The 23,882-nt window shown below is 34.6% G+C and overlaps 2 protein-coding genes across 4 annotated transcripts; one reads left to right on the plus strand and one right to left on the minus strand.

The window, feature by feature from the left end:
• Positions 1-8,883: 8,883 nt before the first annotated feature.
• Positions 8,884-10,529, plus strand: LOC129297606 (uncharacterized). Its single transcript, XM_054935932.1, has 5 exons — positions 8,884-9,422; positions 9,495-9,572; positions 9,663-9,762; positions 9,856-9,965; positions 10,083-10,529. Exons 1-5 carry the CDS (start codon positions 9,123-9,125, stop codon positions 10,284-10,286), a joined length of 792 nt encoding a protein of 263 aa, XP_054791907.1. The 5' UTR covers positions 8,884-9,122; the 3' UTR covers positions 10,287-10,529.
• Positions 10,530-10,862: 333 nt separating this feature from the next.
• LOC129297604 (exocyst complex component SEC3A-like) lies at positions 10,863-22,374 on the minus strand. Of its 3 annotated transcripts, XM_054935930.1 has the most exons (21): positions 22,305-22,374; positions 21,874-22,022; positions 21,470-21,587; positions 20,973-21,077; positions 19,965-20,066; positions 19,738-19,875; positions 19,028-19,156; positions 18,854-18,934; positions 18,668-18,742; positions 16,985-17,158; positions 16,733-16,898; positions 16,588-16,652; positions 15,945-16,115; positions 15,769-15,848; positions 14,965-15,046; positions 12,902-12,999; positions 12,706-12,814; positions 12,555-12,623; positions 11,705-11,770; positions 11,542-11,631; positions 10,863-11,101 (listed from the first exon to the last, which is right to left on the minus strand). In XM_054935930.1, exons 1-21 carry the CDS (start codon positions 22,320-22,322, stop codon positions 10,991-10,993), a joined length of 2,196 nt encoding a protein of 731 aa, XP_054791905.1. In that variant the 5' UTR covers positions 22,323-22,374; the 3' UTR covers positions 10,863-10,990. The 3 variants fall into 3 exon arrangements, with proteins under 3 accessions (XP_054791905.1, XP_054791904.1, XP_054791903.1); XM_054935929.1 differs by having other exon boundaries at positions 16,739-16,898; positions 18,854-19,156; XM_054935928.1 differs by having other exon boundaries at positions 18,854-19,156.
• Positions 22,375-23,882: the final 1,508 nt, after the last annotated feature.

Below are 23,882 nucleotides of genomic sequence, written 5' to 3' on the forward strand. Positions count from 1 at the left end.
AAAATAAATTCAAGATTTCAGTCCAAAAATAAATTCACGATTAATATGCGTCCGGAATTATTGAACATTAATGTAATATATTTTGGGGAAAATATGAAATCCTTTCATTGTGAACTATTAGTAAGCGGTATTAAAAAATAAATGGAAAATAATAAATGCATTATTTATACGATTCCGAAATAATGGAAATAGTTTATAGTTAATGAGACTAATAAATTTGTGATAAGTAATTAATTTTTAAAATGGTAACAAAATAATTAATAGTGAAAATTATATATGAAATGATAAATACGTAACAGATATGTACAAGGAATAAGAAGATAATAATAAAATTAATAATAAAATGGAAATAGATGGTAAAAATATGAATGGTTGTGGATATGATATGACTGATGGCGTCGCCTGAAGGCACTAAAGCAGGGGCGAGATTAATACTACGTGGCAGAAATCCTTTCTTATTTTCTACCTTGAAGTTATCATCGCTTCCTTCTCCATTATTTTCTACCTTGAAAACTGGATTTGGAATCCGTTTCCTATGCATGATACATCCACGTTAACGGATATGAATTCCCCAATTTTTTTATTGGCATGAAAATCTTATTACACGCACTAATTCTAACAAAAAAAAAAAACCTGTAAACAACAAACAAGCCAGAAAACCAAGTAATCATTCTCACAAATAAAGTAGTGATTTAAAAAAATAGTTATTTTTTAATTCATCTATAAAAAAAATTTACATAAAAATGATTATTTTTTATTCTATTTTAATCAATGACACAATTTAATTAATTATTTCTAAAAACAATCAATGAGGGAAAATTTTTCATTTCATAAAAAATCAAGATGCTAGACAAGTTTCTAGGCATAAATAATAATTATCAAGTTTACCGTTATTTTATTTACATTTGCATATTTTGGGTTTTTTTTTATCATTCTAAAAAGACATATAAATTGAAACAAATTTTATTTAAAATTTTTTCTCATTGTTTAAATTAAAAGGTATTTTAATTTCATTTCCACCTCTCAACAAAACATTTAAATTTGGCCCAAGCAAAAGAACGGCTAACATTGTTAAAAATTGCTTACTTTTTCCATGCCCTTTTTTATTCAATTGAGCAACTCAAGTAAAATAAAATATAAAATTGTTATTACTTTCAAATGTTTATTAAAAATATATTTTTAAATATTAAAGTATATTTTGATTTTTAATTCTACACAAGATTTAATTTTTAAATTTTTAAATTTTATAAAGTGTATTTTAAATTTTTTAAGCCCAATAAAATTATTTTTATCACAAAAAATTATATTGAAATTTTAAAAATTTAAAAAATATTATCAAATGTTGACTCATTGAGTTTATTTTTTAAATAATAATGATTGACATAAAAAATAATTATTTAAAATTAACAATATTAATGTTAGAGTTAAAGGACTAAAAATATACTTTATAAAATTAAGGAACCAAATTTAAACCTTATATAAAGTTAGATGATTAAAAATATATTTTCACCTTTAAAAAAACTCATTATCATTCTTACAAAATACAAGAATATATCTTATAATTCTCAGCAAAGAATATTGCTAACATAAAAGAAAGTAAAGAAAGCCTTAAATAGCAAAAGAAGTGGTCCGCTGGCAGTAAGGCAGTAAAGATTATCTTCCTTAAGGTACAAAGGATAAAGGGCAAACTTCTCTCAATCGAGTTGTTACATATATAAAAATTAGGATTTGATCTCTTAATTACTTACTAATGAGAGTTTTTATCACTCATTTCAGCAAACTTTTTAAGTGGTGATAACTATCCCTCCTACACTTCACACGGTCGGCCAATCTAAATCTCTAGTAAAATAAGAAGACGAAGCTTCTAGGAAACCACCCATTTAATTGCCAAAAGAGGAATTCTCATGATTCATGAATGACGCTGTATCGAAGGCAGTCCAAGCAAAAATAGCTATTGACTATTACTTATTCAGTTCGTCCTCCCCAATTTATAGGATATTTTTTTAAGAGTGATTTGATGTTATATAATATAAAATGTTTTGATAAAAATAATAATTTTTTGTAAAATTTATTTTAAAATTATTTGTTGTTATTTTACTCTTTAAACAGTATATTTCTTTTTCTTTCTCTTCCTTGTTAAATAACGAATGTTTTTTAAAATTTATACTTTCTCGTTTAGAGATTAAAATTTCAAACTATATTTAACTAGTCTTATTATTTTTTTATTTTTTATTTTTTTTGGTCGAATATTAGTATTCTTTTTTTTTTTGATAAAGCGAATATTAGTATTCTCCATCTTACCAAAAACGTTTTGTGAGGAGGGAGGGAATGCGAGGGTACCAAAACGTGGATTCAAGATCCTTGACTGGCGGTGACTTTGACCAAAAGGCCCGTTTTCCGTGATTCCAATTTCAACGAAACCTATTATGGTGCGTGCCAGGATATTAATGTTAGCACTTCATCCGTTTTTTAATATAAAAAATTTCGACAAATTGATGCGGTCTGAAATTGATCCTAATGATTATATTTAAAATTACAATATTTAGACTAAAATGCATTTATGATTAATTTTTTTCTCTAATTTAATGATATTGTTGACTTATAAGGGATAATTTGAGGAAAATATAATTAATGTTTGAAAGTTGTAATTTTTTTATAATAGAAAATTGGAAAATTTTCATTTAGGACCTCTTAACTAGACTTAATTAAACAAAGAGGCCGGTAAACTCTAAAATTTCGCTTTAGTCTAAGGGCATTGAAGTAAAATTAAAATGCTTAAAAAATTTACCTAAATGTTCCTATTGAAAGATAGTTTATTAATATGAGTTGTTCCTTTTTCTACATGTTATTATTCATTATCTTACATTAAATTATTCATTCCTCTATCATTTATTGTTTGTCCGTTACTTTTAGATGATTTCTTTTCAAGTATTATCATTATGCTAACACAAGTTATTCATTTTCTTACGTACTATTATTCATTACCCTATGCTAACGCATTCATTGCCTATTGTTTGTCCATTACTTTTAGTTAGTTTCATTTCAAGTGTTGTCATTATGATAATATAATTTATTTATTTTTTTATATAATGTTATTCATTACCCTACATTAAGGTGTTTATTGCTATACTATCTGTTATTTATCCATTATTTTTAATTAGTTTCATCCCAAATGTTGTTATTATGATAAAATGAATTGTATCATCACTTGTCAATTTCTTTACATTCTGATTCTTTGAGAGAGAGTGCATAGAATTTTTGGCTTTTCTTTGGCTGTTTATCCATATGATCTCGAATTCAATGTAGTTCTTCCACAACAAGCTTGTTGGATACAGCCAGAGGATTTATATTCTCGTTACCTGCCCTTGAGCTAAGGCTTGCATTACAACTACTTGTTGTCATTGGCACCATGTGCCCACGATGTGTACTTATCCCAGTGTTGTGCGCTAATGATTCCTCTAACCTTATGTGTTTAGAGCCTCCTCTTAGTTTGTGAAAACCATCACACTTCTCATCAATCTTTTTTTCTTTGGATGTTCTGGGCATCTTTGTCACATTTGTCCCATTAGACGTGCCACGAATTATTATTCTTCACAAATTGAATGTTGTGTCTGAATGACAAAGGCCAGGTGTGTGAGAGACACATAATTTCAAGGATAAATGCAAGGTCCCCAAGCTCTCTTACATTAATTCACCTGGATGTGAAGATGTAAAAAGATTGGTGTAAATGGTATTTTTGATTACTGAAAGCTAATGTACAAAGTTGCATCAATTACAACTTGTATATTAAAAACCTAAGTCTAATTATTGAATACAAGGCAAAATGAATTCAAAAAATAAGTTTGAAACTATTTTGATTCAAACAGTGTGTATTTCATCTATTCTTATCTATCTCTTAATTGCATTAGTTGAGCCTCTTTTATAATCGTACGCTTGATATTGTTGCCCCCAAAGAATCTAAAGCCTATATACGAAACATTTGTGATCACTAAGCATAACCTTGTGAGATTCTTGGCACATTAGATAACAACCCCATGTTCACTCAATGGTCTCCAACATCCAATTATTGCAAATCTTAAAGGATATGTTAAATACGTGCATGTCACGAAACTTGTTTTAAAAATGAGTTGAGCCTTATATTTATTTGAGTATTAAGCTTATTATTTCAATTTTTCCTTCCCCTTCATAATTTTAGGTTGGACACCTCCTTTTAGGCCCAAACACAACTCATGTTTTTAATGACTTGAGCTTAACACAAGCTTGGGTATCTCATGTATTTTTCTCTAAATTTTTTTAATATCTTTTTTTGTAATTTTTTTTATCATTAGTCTCTAAATAAAATAAGAGACATGTTGATATTTTGAGGCTTGGTAGAGTCTTGAAATTTTTAAAATTTTTGAAAAAAATCATTTTTATGGTATTTTTATTTGAAATATTAAAAAAATACATATTCAAAATATTAGTATATCTTTTATTTTATATCCAAAATTCAGACAAAAATTTCAAAAAAAAAAAGAAAAAGGCATGACATTATTAAAAACACGAGAAGGAGACACATCAAATGGCCCAGACGGGCTAAACCCAGCGTAGCACCGCCTCTTTCCAACGCAAGAACAACAAAGTTTTTTCATTGCGGGTCTTATCAAAGTGTGTTTGATTTTCAGTGAAGGAGCTGCTGCAACGCCTAGAGTAACGAGAGCCAAGGCAAAAGTAGTGCACATGTCTCTTAACTGTTTTTTTTTTTTTTCCAGGAAAATCAGATCCATCAGTGGGCCACTTCACGGGCTTCAAGCCCACATTTTGCTCCCCTTCGCTGTGTCTAGAAACCATGATCTTAAATCAATATCAACTGATACGAAATATTATATTTTTTTTTTAAAAAAAACGGATGCAAAATAAATAATATATAGAGCCTGATAAATGTCAAATTTCAACATGACTTGATTGAGGCTCTAAACTCATGCATTAGGAAGATTAGGAATCTGATCATCGAGAGACTATATTGTCATTATTGACCATGTTTTTGAACAAGCAATTATAATTATGCCTGTCAACTCGTCAACCAAGTGTGCTCACAGACAATCCGCGTGTTAAGATTTTCAATGATCTACCCCTTCTTGGATGCAGGAATTTTTGTAACTCGTTTTTTTTTTTTTTAAACACAGTTTTAAGGTTTCACCATGAGCTTGTATTTTAAAAGAAGAAAGGAAAGGAAATAAAAAAAACCATGGGTGCGTGACCTACCAACGCTTGCTTGGTGTCGTGTTGTCCTAATGTGCCGTTTTATGCTTCTTGAAGTCATTTAAATTTAATGGATCCAGATCCTTTCTCTACATCCTCTCCACACCTCTCTCCTTACCTGATATCTGCTGTCCACCCACCATTTACTTGATCCAACGGTTCCTGCTTTGCTGAGGCAAATAAAAGTTTAACTTTTGGCGCGTTTCATTCTTGTCTGTGATGAAGATGAGTGATGCCGACACAAACAGTTCCAAGACAAACAAGTGATTATAAAACTGCATCCATCATCTTCTCTAACACGGAATGGTCACAACGATCTCCTAAAACTCAATCTCGTGATGTGGCTGGTGAGAGGCACTGGGAACAGTGATTAAAGAAACATTGATCTCCTTCTTCGATGCGAAACAGCCGCACTCATCTCGGAATCAGTTTCGGTGCTCATCTTAAGATGAGCACCGTGGTGCTCAGCACCAAAACACTGCCGTTTGGCAGTGTTTTTTTTTTTTGCTTTTTTAAACTATAAATTTATTATAATAATAAATAAATATTATAAAATTATTTATTTTAATATTTAATAAACAAATAAATATTAAGATGTTAAAATTAAATATGAATAGATTAACTCATTAAAATATGATTTGAATAGTTCATATATAAATTTTAATCTGAACAGTTCAGAACTGTATTGAAAATATTAAAATTATAAATAAAAATAATTTTTTATTTTATTAATTTTGCATAGTTATTTATCTATGAGAGATAATATCATTCAAAGCATAGTTAGATATTAAATATAAGTACTTCTCTTAATAAAAATTCAAATATTGATTTATTACAGTGTAAGAAATTAACTCATTTTATTAGATTCAACTCTTATTTTAAATTATTCAGATCATTTTTTATTTTTCAGTACAGTTTTCAATGCTCAGAGCAAAATTTTCATTCAAATTATTTAGGTTCAATTTTAACATCTTAATATTTATTAGTTTATTAAATATTAAAATAATAGTTTTATAATAATTATTTATTATTATAATAAATTTATGGTTTAAAAAAAGGGAAAAAAAAAAAAACACTGCCAAACGGCAGTGTTTTGGTGCTGAGCACCACGGTGCTCATCCTAAGATGAGCACCGAAACCGAGTCCATCTCATCTCCTTCTAGACACAGAACAGTGGCCTCAAAAGCGACACTGAGAAACTGTTATTGTTGACAGATATTGCATTTTATTTAATTAATTAATCCTCAAAGGAATTTCTTCAATGCAGCAAAATGTCTCTCACAACAAAATTATGCGTTTCATTTAATTAATCCTGGTATGTAGCAAAGCAAGAACTGTAGGATTAAGTGAGCGGTGCATGGATCACAGATATTGTGTAGGGAGAGAATGTAGGGTGAGGATTTGGACCAATTGTGTAATCTTTGTCCGTTAAGACGATGGAATCAATTAATATTAGTACCTCTGAGTTATTAGAGTAGTTTCATCATCCGATGTCACAGGTGAACAAATTCATCCTCGTACAAATAGTCAGAGAAAAATACACGATGAATAAAATGACTTTTTTTTTGGGGGGGGGGAACATAAATAAAAAGGACTTTTACATCATAGTAAAATTGGATTAAGTTTTTGATGATATAATCAATATGATTCCAGGACGTTCATATATTGAAATGCATTGAGTGGTCAACACCAGGGATCCAAATGCAAATCAGAAACATGAAAAACGAGAAATTGTGAGCCAAGAAAAAGAAGAAACACAATGAGGTGGGCCAGGAGTTAGAAGAAATTTTATGGAAATGATTCGAACGAAGATGCCAGGGAGGTCGGTATGACCCCCCCTGGTGGGGAAACAAGCAAAACTACTCAAAAAGCACACGAGTCTTTTTGATGGGACCTGAAGCGAAAGGGAGAGACTTGTTTGGAAGAATCATTTAGGTTGGATTTGGATTGGTTGGTTTGAGTTAGAAATTTAAATTTAAAATCTCATATTTAAAATTTATAAATTTTAAATTCTTTGTTTATATGATATACCAAAATTCAAATTATAATATTAAAATTATTTGTTTGGATTTTAAATAAAATTTTAAATTTTAAATTTTATATTTGAATTTAAAGGCAATTAGGACGATGATGATGGTTCGGTTCTAGTCAAAAGTCAGTGGTCCAGTCCAAATCAAGGGTGGCAGTCCAATCTCAATCGACTCCAACTGTTTGAACCTAGATGATGTCAGAGATCTAGTCTTGATTAGTAGCAGTAGCCCGATCTCAATCGACATCAGTAGCTCGATACTAAACAGTGCTTACGAATTAACACAAGATGATTACAGTAGTCTGAGGGCTGAGGATTGGACCTAGATGACAACACCAGACCATTCCTCGTTAAAGTAGTGTTTAGCACTAGATGGCAAAGGCAGATGGATCAAAGATGGTGATCATAAATAGTGGTTAGGTATTGGTCGGCACCAACTATGCAGTTCTAGTCAATGCTGGTGGTATGATCCTAGTTACAATCGATGGTTCGATCTTGATCGCAGCCAGCGATCTAGTCTTGGTTGACACCGGTGATCTTGTCTTGATTTGCTTTGGCCCTCTGTTCTTGGTTTGTGCTGATCGTTCGGTCTTGATTAAAGCCGGTCATCTGGTCCTGGTCACAGCTAGACATTAAGTCTCAGTCATCATCAATGGTTCCATCCTGGTCAGCTTTGGCCCTTTGGTCTTGATCAACACCGATCATGCAATTTGGGTCATCGCCAGCTATTCAATCTTGGGTGGTGTTGGTAGTTAGGTTCTAGTTGGCATGGGAGATCCGATCCCAATCAAAAATGATGGTTCGGTCTTAGTTGGTGTTATCTGTGAGATGCTAGTCAAAGTTGGCTGTATGATCCCAGTCAAAGATGATGGTTCGGTCCTAGTTGGTGTTATCCATGAGATGCTAGTCAAAGTTGGCCGTCCGATCCCAACTGGCACCGGTTGTCTAGTCCCTATCAATGTCGCTTGTTAGGTCTTGGTTGACTTCCGCAATTTGGTCCCAGTTGATGTTGGCCGTTTGATTTTGATGGATGTTAGCCAGAGGCAATGATGTTCAAGTCTACAAGGTAGTGAAATCGACGAATGAAGGCAAATGAAAGAAAAAAACTTTTCATTAAAATTTAAAATAATAATGATTTAGAAAATATTTAAAATTACAAAAAGATTGAGGTAAGATTTGGCTCAAATATAAATTCAAATTTTACATGCATCCAAACGTAGCATTAAAGTTTCATGCAAAGGATTTAAGTATAAAAAAATTCATAAAATTTCTCTAAAATACCATATCTTTTGCTGAAACTATCAATTATTGTTGAATAACAATCGTTAATTAATTTCGATAAAAAATAGTTGTCAATCAATACCGTTTAGTTGGCAACTGAAAAATTCGATCAACAATTATAAAAAAGTAATTGAGAACTTTAAAATAACAAATTGATAATTTTGTTAAAAGAAAAATTTTATAATTTTATGGAATTGTACTGTATCTAGAATTCTAGATGCATTGCGTGGGAAGTCAAAGTGATTCGGCCTTGTTCGAATTCCGGGATCTCTGAAATGAGCGATCCACAATGAGAGCGTGGCGAAGTGGGCTCTTCTATCCTTGGACAACAAATTACAAAACGACAAATGTTCAGTGGGTTCTTCCATCGGTTTAAAAGTAAAAGGTATGGGTCCCACACGGCTGAGAGGTCAGACCCAGGAGTTGCCACGTTGGCGTTCAACAGGGCTAGCTCGTGTCCCCGCCGGTGTCCGAAAGGCACTCCGGAGGCTGAGTTGCTCCGAATCTTCTTTCCCCAAATAAAACGCACAATATTTACCTTCTCCTTCAATTCAACTCTTGCGCCTTTGCAATGGCAATCTCCAGAATGCTCCGCACGCCGTCTCCGCCTATCCACCTTTCTTCTTCTTCTTCTTCTAACGCTCCCTCCTTCACCACATTTCTACGATCCCAAAGCAATAAGGCCGCTCCGGATCCGAAGGCATCCCTCACATCCCACCCTCCACCTGTAGCTCCTCCGTCAGGATTCTCCGCCTTCACTGCGACCTTGGTGCCGAGTTTTGGGCGTCTCATGAACTCTCTTATATTGACCACCTCCTCTCCTCTCAAAACTCGCCCTTCCGATCTACAGCTCCAGCTGCTTATTCAGAAGGTAATGTTATGCATGCCCGTCCATTCATTTCTAGCTAACTACGTAGGCGCTGACAATTTCAGACACTTGCAGGCCATCATTGATTGCCGGTTTTTGACATTATTTGCCGTGTTAGGATCTCTACTTGCTTCCGTATTATGTTTCTTTGAGGTGATTGATTGAGCTATTCCTTTTGCAAGTCTTTTACCTTTTCCTGTATCTGCGTGCAATGTTAAACTTTTTCTCCATCCCGAAATGCAGGGTTTTGCTCTTGTTATCCAGTCCTACGCTCAATATTTTCGTATCTGGTCAAACATGTCGGATCAAGGCCATGTGGTCAAACTACTAATCGAAGCCGTAGGTCTTTATCTGGACTAAGCCTTTGCATGGGCTCCATCTTCACCCTCAAAACAGAATCTGATTGCATCCTTTTTGTTTCTATGTTTTTGGGCAGATATGTTCCTGGTAGGAACTGGCATGCTCATGTTTGGGGTGGGTTTGTACGTCATGTTTGTCGGATCCAAGACTGAAGAACAGCCATGGCTTTATGGACCAGACTTTCAGGTAAGTGCGGCAACATGCACTCTCTTTTTATCACTTTTGACTGTAATTAAGAAGCTATAGTTACGTGCGATTTTAAAACTGATCGTTTGAACGGCTGGTGGGGGTTTTTCATTTCAGTCAACTCCACGATGGATGGGAATAGAATCTATTGGACAGGCAAAGTCGAAAATTGGGCATGCAGTGATGCTGATACTTCAGGTCGGAGTGTTGGAGAAGTTGAAGGACGTTCCTGTAGTCACGGGGTTCGATCTTGCTTGCTTTGCAGCAGCAATACTGACATCTTCAGCTTGCATTTTTCTGCTGTCCAGACTTGCTCGATAATCAAGTCTCATAGGGAGTTATGAATTCAACCGAAAAAATGGAGTTCCACCTATAATGGGGCCAGCTTTTTAATTACCAAAAATTTCCCTTTTCTTTTCCCTAACAACAAGGATATGGTTAGATAGTTATCCAACGGGACCCAATTCATTGATTGGATTTGGGCATGTCACTCATTCGTTCCTCCCATCTCTCCAAGGCAGAGTAGTATTTCAGGATTTCTGAATTAATATTGATTTGTCGTTATTTTTTGTTGATATAATTCTTTGGGACCCATCCTGTATGTGTAGTTTAATCGAGCCTATTCTAGGGTTCTCCCCCCCCCCCCACCCAAAAAAAAGAGAGAGAAATTTTTTAAGCATGACAGTAAGACAATTGCTTTCCCAGTTAAGCAGAGCTTTGATTTAGAGTAAATTATTTAATCATTTTTAAATTCCGTTTAATCACATGGGATATTAAAAATTACTAGTATGTTTGAATCTCTGATATTTATATTGATTTTAGTATTTTTATACTCGATCGGTCGATCCGATTCAAACATTGAAATCATGAACCAACTGTTAAGAACTTGCAATGAAATTTTCAAAAAATTAAACCTACACAATAAATGCACTTAATAGAATAAAATAAATCAAATTACATATGGCGATTAAAAAAGAATGACTATAGGCATCAAGCAAAGTAAAGGAATACATCAAAATGAATTTTTAAATGCTAATTAAAATGTCTCTGATCTCTGCTAAAGATGGTATATTCTCCGAAGGGTACGTCTTGGCGACGAGCTGGACAAAACTTTCATACTTATCAAGAAACTCCTTCTGTCATATCAATTTTTGGAAAAAACCACAATCAGATAGCATCATTATTATTCACTGCTTTTACGATCTTTCCATTCACAAACCTGCACAACACGGAGCTACAATGTAGTTCACCTAACCGCCAATTGAGTTTGTGCAGGTTTTTGCATGGAAGATCGTGCCAGCTTTATACCCCATCCACTTTCTCCTTGGATCAAATGCATTTAGAGTTCAACATAGATGCTTTAAGCACTAGAAAACCTGGGCATGCAAAAGATTCTGCTTCTATTGCAAATTTCACTGGTTTTTGTTTGCACCTATCTGTTGTAGTGATGCACTATTCTCTTGATCAACTCATTACTTCAATTAAAATATATCAATTTACCGCAGTTTTTTTACCACTTTCTTGCTTTTCTTAAACAGGTGGTATCTGGTTGGCCAAATGAGCTCATACTGCATACCTTGCATTTCTCCCACAAGGAAGGTAACAGTTCCTCTGAAGTCAAGTTCTTCTGTAATTTCTTATACATTGCACCAAAAGACCTATCAACCTGAGACATAATAGCCAAGATAAGTTTGATACTTACGATAAGACAGATTCCAAATAAATATGCATCACCTTACCCCGGATAAACTGGCTTTTAACATCTTCCTAAGATCCGCTTTTGACAGCCCGAGCTGGTAAGGAATCTGAAATTGATGCAGAACAACAGGTATTTGCTGAATATTCAAAATTTTACATGGAACGAAATATTATCCGCTCATCTCACAATCGCTGGGGGAAAAGAGTTCTAAGACGTTCACTAGTAGAGGCAATTTTTTGAGCTCCTATTATCGCATGTACTATGCTTTTCTTACAGATTAAAAAGGCTCCGAAAGCCATGACTCAAGTGACACTCTCGTGAACACAAGTGTCAATGAGTCTTGGTATCCTTTTCCGATTCTCTATTTCCAAGGTTTGTGCCTCCTTTGTAAAAGAAACATCATCGATAAATGACAATGCTACATCAGGTCAATCTAAAGAAGGAGGACAGTGCCCGGCAATATCGATAAATGATAATGCTACGTCAGGTCAATCCAAAGAAGGAAGACAGCGCCCGGAAATTAACTTCAACATTGCACAGTAGAAAAAATATTGCTGTTCGTGACCATTAAAAGAAGGATGCAACATTACATGAACCATGTGTGTGTATGCATATCAATTGGCACTGATGTCAGTCAAACTTAATCTTACATCATTAAATAAATTAACCCTTTGAAAATCCATTGTTGAATAAATTTATTTTTTAATAATCGTCAGTTTGACATTAATAAGATGCAGACAAACTTTTAAATTGTATCTACATAGATTAAATAGTAATATGAACGATAAAAACAATATAATTGATAAAAGATTTCTAGACAAGTGGAGACGCTAAATGACGCAAATCTACAAAGAACAGTCAGATAAATTGGCACAGAAATTAGCACTCACCTCTTCAGGTGGGATAGTGAACATCAAGTCCTCAATCCTTTTAGCAAACTGAAAAAGACGTTCAAATTGCTTCCCAAGGAAAAAGAAGGATAATCAGTCAAGTTTAACACATCATGCTTGATCAACGGATGAGAAACAGAGTATGCATTACATAGTAAATAACCATGCTAATGTGGCGTGTGCAAGCTTGTTCATAGGATTCACTGGCCTGATGGTAAAACTTTGCCAAAGTTGGAACAACATTAGCGAGGTCATACAAGCTGAGCAAAATTAACAAAAAAGTAGCGAGTTAAAAAATGAACCTGTCTTTCTCTGCAATATCAGCTTAACACAAGACAAGAACCTACCTATTTTGAAAGGCTGCATAGTTCTCTAATAGAAAAATATCTTCATACTTTGGATCTGTTTGTGCAATTTTTTCTAAAGTCACAAACATTATGGTAACCTGTAAAGCAACCATCCCACCAGAAAATGACAGTATAGAAATTGCAGTTATAGTTTGTTTAAAATTAATAAAGAAAAAAAATGCTCAAGACTGTTGAAAGGAAGAAAAAATGATGAAAGACTCAAATACTATCAATTAAAGGCTGCTCCTCACATATCTGCATGTATGCAACATATGCTGACAAAAAGGGTAAGCGGTAAACTTAACCACTAATACCAAGACATATAGACAAGGCAAAGATTCTCAAAGAAATCTCTCTCATTTAAGAAGTCGATTCACAAAGAACTTTCTTGACTTTCTGGCTGATGTACATATTAGTTAGAATTTCCAGAACCCAAGTAACCCGGTGTATGCCTTAAATGTTATCTATGATGCACAAATACGAGTATGTGTATTGGATGAAACATAATATGACACTTCAGATATAATAAATTGTAAAATTTTAGAATATAGATACAGGATATATACACATGTGATTATGTATGAATTCAATAAATTAACGCATGAAAAATGAATAATATAAAAATAATTGAATTTTCAACAAATATTTTGAAACTAATACAGAGATAACAACAACAAACAATTTAATTTTCATTAAGTTTTTAGGCCATTTTAAAATATTTCAAATAAAAAACTAATAATAAAAATGTTAAACTTAAAACAAATTATGTGTATCATCCAGTATAACATATATAGTAGTGGATACATACTGTATGTGGAAGAAGTCAAAAGGTTTCAAGTTCTTTCATCTGGAAAGTTCATCGCAGGCTAACGTGCATTATTAATTTATTATCTCTAGTTACTCGAGCATATTAAATGACAATCCATGTATTAATGTGTATCTAAAATGAAATTTTTTTGCTGTCAGCTTCTCTGTTATATAAGAAACCCACATTGAATGCAACTCTAAAAATTGAAAAGTCTAATTGTTATATTTTTTCTTTGAAAGGAAACTGTTTGAAAGAAACGCTTACATAGAAATGTTTCAAAATAAGATTCAAGCCATTCGTGACTGTGAGATGGCTGCTAGGATACGGCATAGTTTGGGTAGGTTGGAAGTTAATGATGGTTTCTTTCAATTGGGATTAACAGAGTGGATTGGTGGCAATCTGATGGGTACTGAGGACTGGTCCAGAATTTTTGGGGTGACTTGTTTGCGGCAATGGACCTGGAGAAATAAAATTTTGTTTGAAGATGGGTTTGAGCTCCCTGTCGACCCATCAAGAATCATTCTGCATTATGTGGAGGGGGTCAATTCTGTGCTTAGTGGTAGGGGTATGGTTGGTGGCAGGAAGAAAGTGGTGAATATTAGCCGGTCTCGCCCTCCTGCTGGGTGGTATAAACTCAACTTCGATGGAGCTGCACGTGGCAGTATCAAGATGGCGGGATGTGGAGGCTTGGTGAGGGATGATGGTTGGGGTTGGATTGGTAGTTTTTCAAAGAAGCTTGGTGATTGTTCTGCCATAAATGCTAAGATATGGGGGGTTTCATGAGGTGTCAGATTGGCGAAAGAGTTGGGGGTGAAGTTTCTTGGTGGTGGAAGGTGATTCTGCAGCTGTTGTTCATGCGTTGAAGGAAGCTTGGGAGGATGGCGTTACTGATAAGGTACTGGTGGGGGATATTTGTAAAGAACTTTCTTCTTTTACTCAGGTTAGGATACAACATGTGTTTAGGGAGGGAAACAAGTGCGCAGATTGGTTGGTTAATAGGAGTTTTTCACTGGATTTTGCCGTTAGGAGGGATTTTGAGCCTCCTGATCAGTTGATGTCTCTACTGTATGATGATCTCTTGGGTGTTTCTTGCCCATGGGAAGTTTTGATAATGGAATAATAGTGGGGCTTATCCAACATTCACCGAAAAAAAAAAAAACAACAAGAAGAAGAATGTTCCAAGAGAAATTGTAGGTAACTCGGGAAAATTGTGATATATTCGAAAACACGCAAGTTCATGATGAAAATTACTCACAAATTTCATGTATGCTTGGTCAACCAAATCCCTTGACTGCCCTTGGATGTATTGCTCCATACGCGTCGCAAGGGTTGCAAATCTACAAAAGAGTGGGTAAGAAAATAATAGATGCCCATCATGAAAAAAAGAATTGAGATGTGAATCATATGATTTATAAACTGAGAACTATGAGACATTGCAGTTATAGCTTTAATATCTGTCGAAAAATTGAGAACGAGAAAATATTTTTCTTTTCCAAAAAATACCAGAATTTAAACATCAAAATAGAAATTATCCAAGGCCAATCATGAAACTGACTTATAGGGAATTAAAAACTACATAAGCCATATACGAACCATATGGTAAAGCCAGGATGGACAAAATCAATCATAACAACTGGCACAATTTGAACCAGCTATTCCCTAGTATGAGAAATCAGTTTTTCAAAATACCAGGCACAACCCATTACTTGGAGTATAAAGTGTTCAAATACTCTAACACCCATAACATTAAGTGTCATGAGATTTTTGAGCACCCTTTTGGATTCCCAAAAGTGAGAGAAGCCATCTTTATGGCTGCAAAAGAATCGCCCTTTTAGAAATAGGAAAAAAAATCAAATGAATATGGTTCCCAGAAGAGTGGGCATTAAAAAGAAACCAATGTATAGTGAATGATCGTCTTTAATGAAGAGCTTACAAGAAGCTGTTAAAGCCTCTAATTGGTTGAAGAGTACAACTGTGCTATCATTTTCAAAAAATAACTCGTCGTTTCTTTAAAAAGAAGTAGGAAGGGGGAGAACTAGAGATTGAGGATCCATTTCACCTGGGAATGTAAGGCAAGACACCCATTTGGCGAACATTACGCTCATGTCTTTCAATCTGATGGCAGGCTTCATCTACAAACTACAGTAAGAGTTCGAATTAAAACAAATGGGTTAGCAACCTTGTCTTCAGAATGTATTTTGCACAATGAACTTCTTAGTAATGCTAATTACATACACGGATGAATTGCATGGATATCCGAGACTCTAGGTCACCGAGCACAAGGCATACAAATCCTGCTGCATCAGCTTTCTGACCAGAGAGATGGCGCTCTGTTATTCCGTGCATTGATATGCAGCACAAAGGATCGATTTTGTATGCCCAATCTACCACGGCATAAAAGTCTTCCTGAAAGCATTGAGTAGCTTGGTGTCAATAAAATGTACGAGCTTTTGATCAACAAAGATAACAAATCCTGCAAGTCAATGAAGGGTGTCTAATCCTGAGAAACAATAGATATCAGTTTTATGTACTGTCTTCAAAGAAAGAAAAAATAACAGTAGATAGGTTAAAACTAATCTTCCCTTCGTCTTCATAAGCCCGGGATGCAGATTACAATCCACATCACTTTACGTGGAAGCTAGCTTTAATGAATCTCATTATTTAACTTCGCACATTCTCTTGCCAAGGATTTTCTATTTAGGATGCTGATGTTGACAAGAAGATCAAGTTGCTTGCAACTTAGGTTGTTAGCAATCATTCACAATATTATTGTGGGGGATTGCTTTAGAAAGCCTCACAGAGCTTTATCATTACATCTCAAAAATATCAGAGGCTCAAAAATACATTGAAAGCAATACGGAGGATTTTCTACACATACCTGGATTCCATCTAGCAAATCCTGAAGGAACTCATTCAAAGATGCAAGCTCCGCAGGATTCATACCTATAAAATTAAGCCAATTGTGAAATTCTGGATAACTTAATAGTGCCAGAAGAAAGGTTATTTTTGGAAAGCAGACTAACAAGCACCGGATTTGCTATCATTCTCATCAGTGATCATAATCCCCAAATCCTCATCATTGGCTTCATCACCTTCGTCATCATATCCATCTTCATTACCATTATTAGTGCCTCCTGGAGGAGCCAGTGTGGGAGCTTCGAAACACATGAAGTGAGCAAAAAAAGAGCTCTGCAATTGAAGCCATGAAGATTTTTATTATGTAATTTAAAAAATTTAAGCAACATCAAAAGTTAATAAATATGGAAGAATTTCACCTCATCCACTAGAAGAGGGACAAAAACTGTGAGCATCTTTGCATAAGCCTCAGAAACTGAAGAAGTGTCAGCAGTGTTTGCATTCTGACCAGAACCTGTGGAACCTTCAAGCCAAACAGTTGGATTTTTAGGTGCTTTAGTACTAGCACGAAGTTCATTTGCAAACTCACGGGCCTGTGGAAGGAAGAAAGAAACTTATGACTTCGTGCACACTTAGAAACTCATGACTCCGTGCACACTTTCTCAATGCAACATCAGTAGATTAAGGGACGGGTCATAGAATTCAAACAATAGGCATGACACACATCTTTCTTTTTCTTTTTGAATAAAACATTCAACATATATTAATTCAAAACAAGGTCCATGCAATGGAAACAAAAAAACCTAGTTCTTTTCATCATCCACCACCTTACAGAACAAGGTGGGCTTGGCACAAATCTTTCAGTCAATACAAAATTGCAAACAAAAGTCGCTAAGGTTACAGTTAGGAAGATCCGAAGGGGTCATCATAAAACAGATAAAGCAGCACCAAACTAAAGGGTCTACTAAATAATCCAGGCCAAAATGTCTCGAGGAAGCTGGCAGACAAGTAATTGCAAAATCTCTCCTGGTTAGTTAAAAATAACTGCAATCTCATCCCTATTCAAACAAGATTTGCAATGAAATAAAAAAAGGACAGCCCGATGCATGAAGCTCCTGCTAGGCGCAGGGTCCAGGGAGAGTTGGATGTAGTTTGAGTCTACAGTATGCGGCCTTATAAAGTAAAAAAAAAAAAAAACATTTTTCTATGCTAATTGCTAACAACCATTTTAAAATCTCATTATTAAGAAAATAATTAACAATTATCTCTGATACATTAGAATTAAGATAATATGATCTTCTGATGAAAAGCAAATGATATCTGTTAACAGGTACTAAAGGATTTGGGAAGTTTTGTGATCATTGTCATTGAGGTTTCAGCATATATGTACGCATTATAACATTCTTTCAATAATATATTTTGCATGGTCCTTTTTCCTCCTAACTTCTTCTCTCCCTCGTTTCTCAACAATAGTATACGAAGCTTCAAGCCTGCCACTTCATTTTTCTGTCTGAGTCACGTTTCCTTCAAGGACCAAGTGCCCAGTGTCAAGATAAGGCAACCCCTATATAATGCCAACTTACCAAGTAAGAACATAATACTAAAACTTGATGGCCCCCAAGTGGAAGCAGATTTGAAAGGCTTAAAAGTTTACATATGATTCATGATAATGTCAAGTAAGCAAGATTCCAGCTTAAGCGCCAATAGTATAATTTCTTTCCCCATATTGACTCTGTTCATGAGTAGCCCAATATTTTATGCCAAGACAACTAAATATTAAACTATTAATCAGATACAACCTGCACAATTTGAACTGGCATAATTATCGGAAATGGTTGACCAACCCCAAGTAAGTTCAATCTTATACTGTCTCCCCGACGATAGTCAGGAAATCATTGACCAACCTTAAATAAGTATATAAATTACTCAACTGAATATAAAAGTGAGTTCACTCTGTCTCTCTCTCTATTCTTTTTCCCAATAATATAAAAGTGACTTCAGTTTTTATTGGGATAGAGTAATTCATAGAAATAACTTAAACACCAGCAGATTAATGAACAAACAACATTAATGTGGGGTATCAATAGTTTGTAATCTCAGACCTCCCTTCGGAGAAGCGTGTTAAGAGAGCTGCAATAAGCCTTCCTCAATGGACCTAAGAATTTTTTATCAAGATTCTGCAAGTGAAAATAAGAATAGTTTGGGGATAAACCAAAAGATGAAGCACCAATTATATGCGCACAAAACAAAACTTCAGAAAGAAATTGTCAAGTTTTTCATAATTTAACCTTTAAATGTTGCAGAAGGCGTACATATGTCCTGCATTTGTGCCGTAAGTCAGCATGGTCAGGCCTCTTAAACTGCCCCCTCTGTTTAAAGCAAGCACAGCCCACAAAGTGGTGCTTAGAATTCTGAGGCTTTTTGAAGTTTGTAATTCTTTTAAGAACCTGAATAGAAAATACCTGGGAAAAGTAACTTTTATCATTAATCATGAAATCCACCAAACTGGCAAAATAATTTGTTAGGAACTCAGAAGCTCTCCTGACAAAAATAGATTTTAATTTTTCAAGTTCTGCACGCCTGTCTTTAACCTGTATGGACAGCCAGAAACAAAGTTAAAACAAACGGCTTTGTTTAGACAAAAAAAAAATATATTTATATATTCTGGCCTATATATATATATATATGCAGTATTGAGTATTGGCCACAAACACAAGTACTCTATTTGCAAGCTCAAATTCACAATAAAACTCTCATACGGAGCCTTTCCAACAATCATAGCAGTCAAAGGTAATGGATAGAATTCATAATTGTCACCTTGGATATCAAATTACACACAATACTTTAATAACAAACAGCAAGCTTTCCATGTTTGGCCCAAAAAACAAGGTTTTCCGTGTCAAAGTTCTGCCCAACGACAAGTTAACTTGTAGGACAAGCAGGAACCACCATTAAAGCAAATAACTTTCTGTTCCTATATGCAGTATCAACCACAAACAAAACTGTATCTGCCTTTTGAGCTCAAATGCACAGTAGAACTCTCAGACAGTGCCTATCCAACCAATTGAATTTCTTTCAATCCTTTTCTAGCCAGCAAAACAAGGTTGTCATGTGGAATAAATAGATTACCAGATGGTTTTCAAAAGTCAAACAAGCAAGGCAGAGAACATACAGCTCTCATATTAGCAAAAGCAGGGTCTATATCAGGCACTTCGAGACTATGCAAGGCACCTGCCAACCACTCACATGCTTCCATATTCCGAAGCATGCGTGCCTCATCAAATGAACCTCCTGTCAGACAAGCTGCAAGCTGCCCCCAGTGAAATATTGCAATAAATACTAGGCTAACTATATTTGTCAAATTCTAAAAAGCATTTAATTTGACCAATAAAGGTATACCTCAGAAGGGACATGCAACCGCTCAAGAAGTTTATCGAGTTCCTCAATAAGAGCTTTATTGTTTACTGATTGCATTTCCAACTTGTTATTGCGAGTTTCTATCTACAATACAACAAATTGAGACCAACTATGAGAATTATATTGGCTACAAGACTTGAAGAAGTAACATATAAAATTCTCAATTTAAGCAGAAAGGAACACCAGTAGCATCGCAAGATAGGCCACCTCTTAGGTTTCAATTATGATCTAACTTTCATAGGTAAAAACATCCATGCCTAAATTAATATTTTTCCCTTCAGCTTTTAATTATCATTTATACGCACATTCCTCTTGGTTTTAAATGAACAAACTAAATCTTTAAAAGTGGCGGTAATGTGTGACCTATTATTATAATATAGAAACAGAATTAATTACACCAGGATCATTAATATAATTTCCCTTTTTCAGTTACTGCACAGGTTGAACCAAGGCAAGAGCAGTGATAACAATCTACTGGAGCAGAGGTAGATGGAAGCCCATTGGACACCCTGAACATTTTGATACTTGTATATGTACAAAGGGATAAATTGCTTTATATTATCATTGTTATATAGATTATCAACAACTTTAAATATTTTTTAGCATGAAACTAGTTAAAAATTTATAGAATCTTAACCAATTGATAAATCAAATAAATTTTTACTGAGGAAAATATGCTTATTCCCTTTCACGTTGCATGCCATGTGTACAGTCTAGCACACAATTAACTTTTCTAATTATAATTTAATTTAGTCTTTTTTTCCTAGCATATAGAATATAATTATATTTAGTGTTATTTTAAAAAATTATTTATTATATAACTTTAAGTTTTGCCCCCTCTAAGTTAATTTCTACTCCTGTGCTAAAAAAAATCTAGCATGCACAAGAATTAGCAGTATTCTCAATGATTTTGCAGGCATTTCTATAACAACCACTAATTAATCTGTGCTAAGCAATTATACTCCAAACATGAAAGGTAAAAGTCCCTACTGATTCAATATCCTCCCTCATGTGCCTTAATTTCACATTGAAAATGCACAACCATTCATCCATGTCTTCCGTGCAATGTGCTGCTGCTTCAAGCCCCTGCAACACCTGCAAGGCAAAAATCATTTCAACCACCTAATTTGAAATGAGCTAGAATTGAGAAACAAAATTTGGGGAAGAAAGCAGATTATAATAGGTGAAGAAAATAACAATGCTGAGATACAATTAAAGCTTGGAATCTCAATGTGAGTTAGAAGCATCAGCATCAAGCAGAAGGTTAAATTAGATAAAGAGGTTGATCTTATACAAAGCTTCCTAATATAAGTTGTTTTAAATAATTAATATATGCTGTAACAGTGCAAATGCTTTGTTCTATCCTAAACAGTAACAGGTAGAAATGGAGATATCATGGAATACATGAATCAAGGGCTGGTTTATAACGGTTAACAAACAATATGGCAATAACAGAAGGACGTCCTTAAACTTAAGAACAATTATACCTCATCTATCAAAGGTTCGCTTTCTAAGATGGCATGCACATTTGCTGCTTCCAGAGCCTGGAGCTCTCTCTTCAATCTTTCAGAAAATGCCTCTGCTTCACCAATACCCATGACATAACTGCTCATTCAGACATTGATATTAGTACGACAAACATCAGTGGGAAGGTTAACGTGCAGTTTCCATGTGAGAGAAAATGACTCAATAAATATTCGTTGCACATAACTAGTTTCATTGAAATTTTTCTCATAAACACGTATAAGCATCATATTTAGTGCCTGCTAGTGATTCATATAATATTTATGAGCGAGGAGACAAAGAGATGTGCCATGCAACACTGAAATGAACCCTCCACATTTTTTTTAAATCAATCCAAACAAATAAGTTTGAGAGGAATAGCACTTACGTTCCCAAAAGAGCCTCCATGTCTTCTTCTTCTGCCTGGGAAACAAGTTCCTTCTCTACATTGACTTTCAATTCTGTCTCGGTCACAGCAGATTCAACAGGACCACCATCTTGTGGGTTTGTATGAGCAGCAACTGCAGGTGTGTTCTCCTATTTCACATTTGTTTAAAGAAAAATGTAATAAGAAAAACTAATGGTCTATAATGGGTCAGTTTGAAAAGACTATAAGATTTCAATTAAAAACTTCAACACTTAATCAAATTAATAATATAAATTCATCAAAAATTAACAAAACTTTGGAATAACCACATAGACAATATAAGTGAAGCCAACTCAAAAGCAATGTAAACCATACCAAGTACATAATACATGAAGAGTGAACAACGATGTTACACTGAACTGTAACAATATCCATTCATCAATATCACACACCTTGGCCCAGAGAGCCATCTCCACAACATCTTGCCAATAACCTTAGGAAGGCGACCCAGTACATCTTTGCATATATTTAAGATTTGCATTAGGATGCGGTTCCTACAAGAAAAAGTAATAGCCATGATAAGAATTTTTGTTGTGTCCAAACATAAATTTTACTATAAAATTTTGAATTTTTGAGATTATACTTCTCTCTTAATGATAAAACCTGTCATCAACATTGCGCATTGTCCACTGAGGTGGAGCTACAGTATGGTTTTCTGATGTTATCAAATCCCTACAAGATGCAATTTCATCATCTATATAATATATGACATAGAGAGATAAAAACAAACTTCAAAACAGGATAAGACTGCTTCTCATTTTGCTTCAGTGCTGCAGCTGAGAATACTGTATAGAACATACACAGAAGATCCTCTGTCCTGCACAATTGCCGTGCAGCACAGCGAAGGTAATTTTTCTAAAAACAAATAAACATAAACACTATACCCCCGAGCCGCTATGTAAAACAAAGAGCTGTCATAGAATGAAAGAATAGACCATTACCAGCGTAAATGTACATCCACTGGGGTCAGCTGATATAAGTTCCATCTTTGAGAGGTGTTTCAGCTTGTATAACTTTGCAGGCTACAACGACAAAAAAAGAAATTAAATAGAAAGCATGACGGGATCTTCAACCAAGTCTACTGTACCTCGAAACTGTCAAGCATCAAGTGATTTAGTTTCAGTTTATCTGTTGGAAAGTGCACATTCCCAACTTTATTTATCACTATGATTTCAGAAGGGGAGGAGGGAGGTGTGTGGTATGTCTATAATAAAGTTTCAGAAGTTCTCAAATATATATGAATACAAGGAAGGGACAGTTGACAGAGATATTGTGAAAAACAATTAATTATAAAATCCTTTGGCCTTCAACGAAGTGTGTTTTAAATTGAATGATTGTTTAATATGGCACTAAGATTCTATGACCAAGCGAACCAAGGTGTCATCACATCCTCTCCAAAATTATATTAATTAGGCCAAATTTCAATCTCACCCCCCTCCACCCGGGGGGAGGGGGTGGTCATAAAATAGTGGCTCTACCCCTGCTTGGGAGGATATTTTCCTTTCAGGCATTGGAAATCATTACAAGAGAAAGGAAATGTAGAACAGGAGAATTGCCTATAACAAGAAAGTCAACGAAAAACACAAAAAAGCCCGAAAACACGCTTATCAACTGAACCCCACGTAAAGGCTAAACAGAAACGCCCATTTCAATGACAAGTGGGTAGGAGAAAGCTACCTCGAGAACTCCTCCATTGGAGTACTTTAAGACTCGAAGAAAAGCTTTTGTCCTCTGACCTTTCACTTTGACTGCGTGAAATAGCACGATGTCGTCAACAATACTTCAAAAGCAGCATTAAGAACCATTGCAGAAATAACAAGAATTATGAAGAATTTTTGGCAGCAGAAGGGAAGTTAAATCATCATCTGATACGGCCGCATAATATGTACTAAAGCCTATAATATTTTTAGGTGCGTTCAAACCATCCATTTCTGGAGTGCTACTTTAGAATGTACCAAACCACTAAATTA

Source organism: Prosopis cineraria, unplaced genomic scaffold, assembly GCF_029017545.1.
Source record: "Prosopis cineraria cultivar Desert tree isolate PC_DT_omini unplaced genomic scaffold, ASM2901754v1 PC566, whole genome shotgun sequence".
In the NCBI taxonomy this organism is placed as follows: domain Eukaryota; kingdom Viridiplantae; phylum Streptophyta; class Magnoliopsida; order Fabales; family Fabaceae; genus Prosopis; species Prosopis cineraria.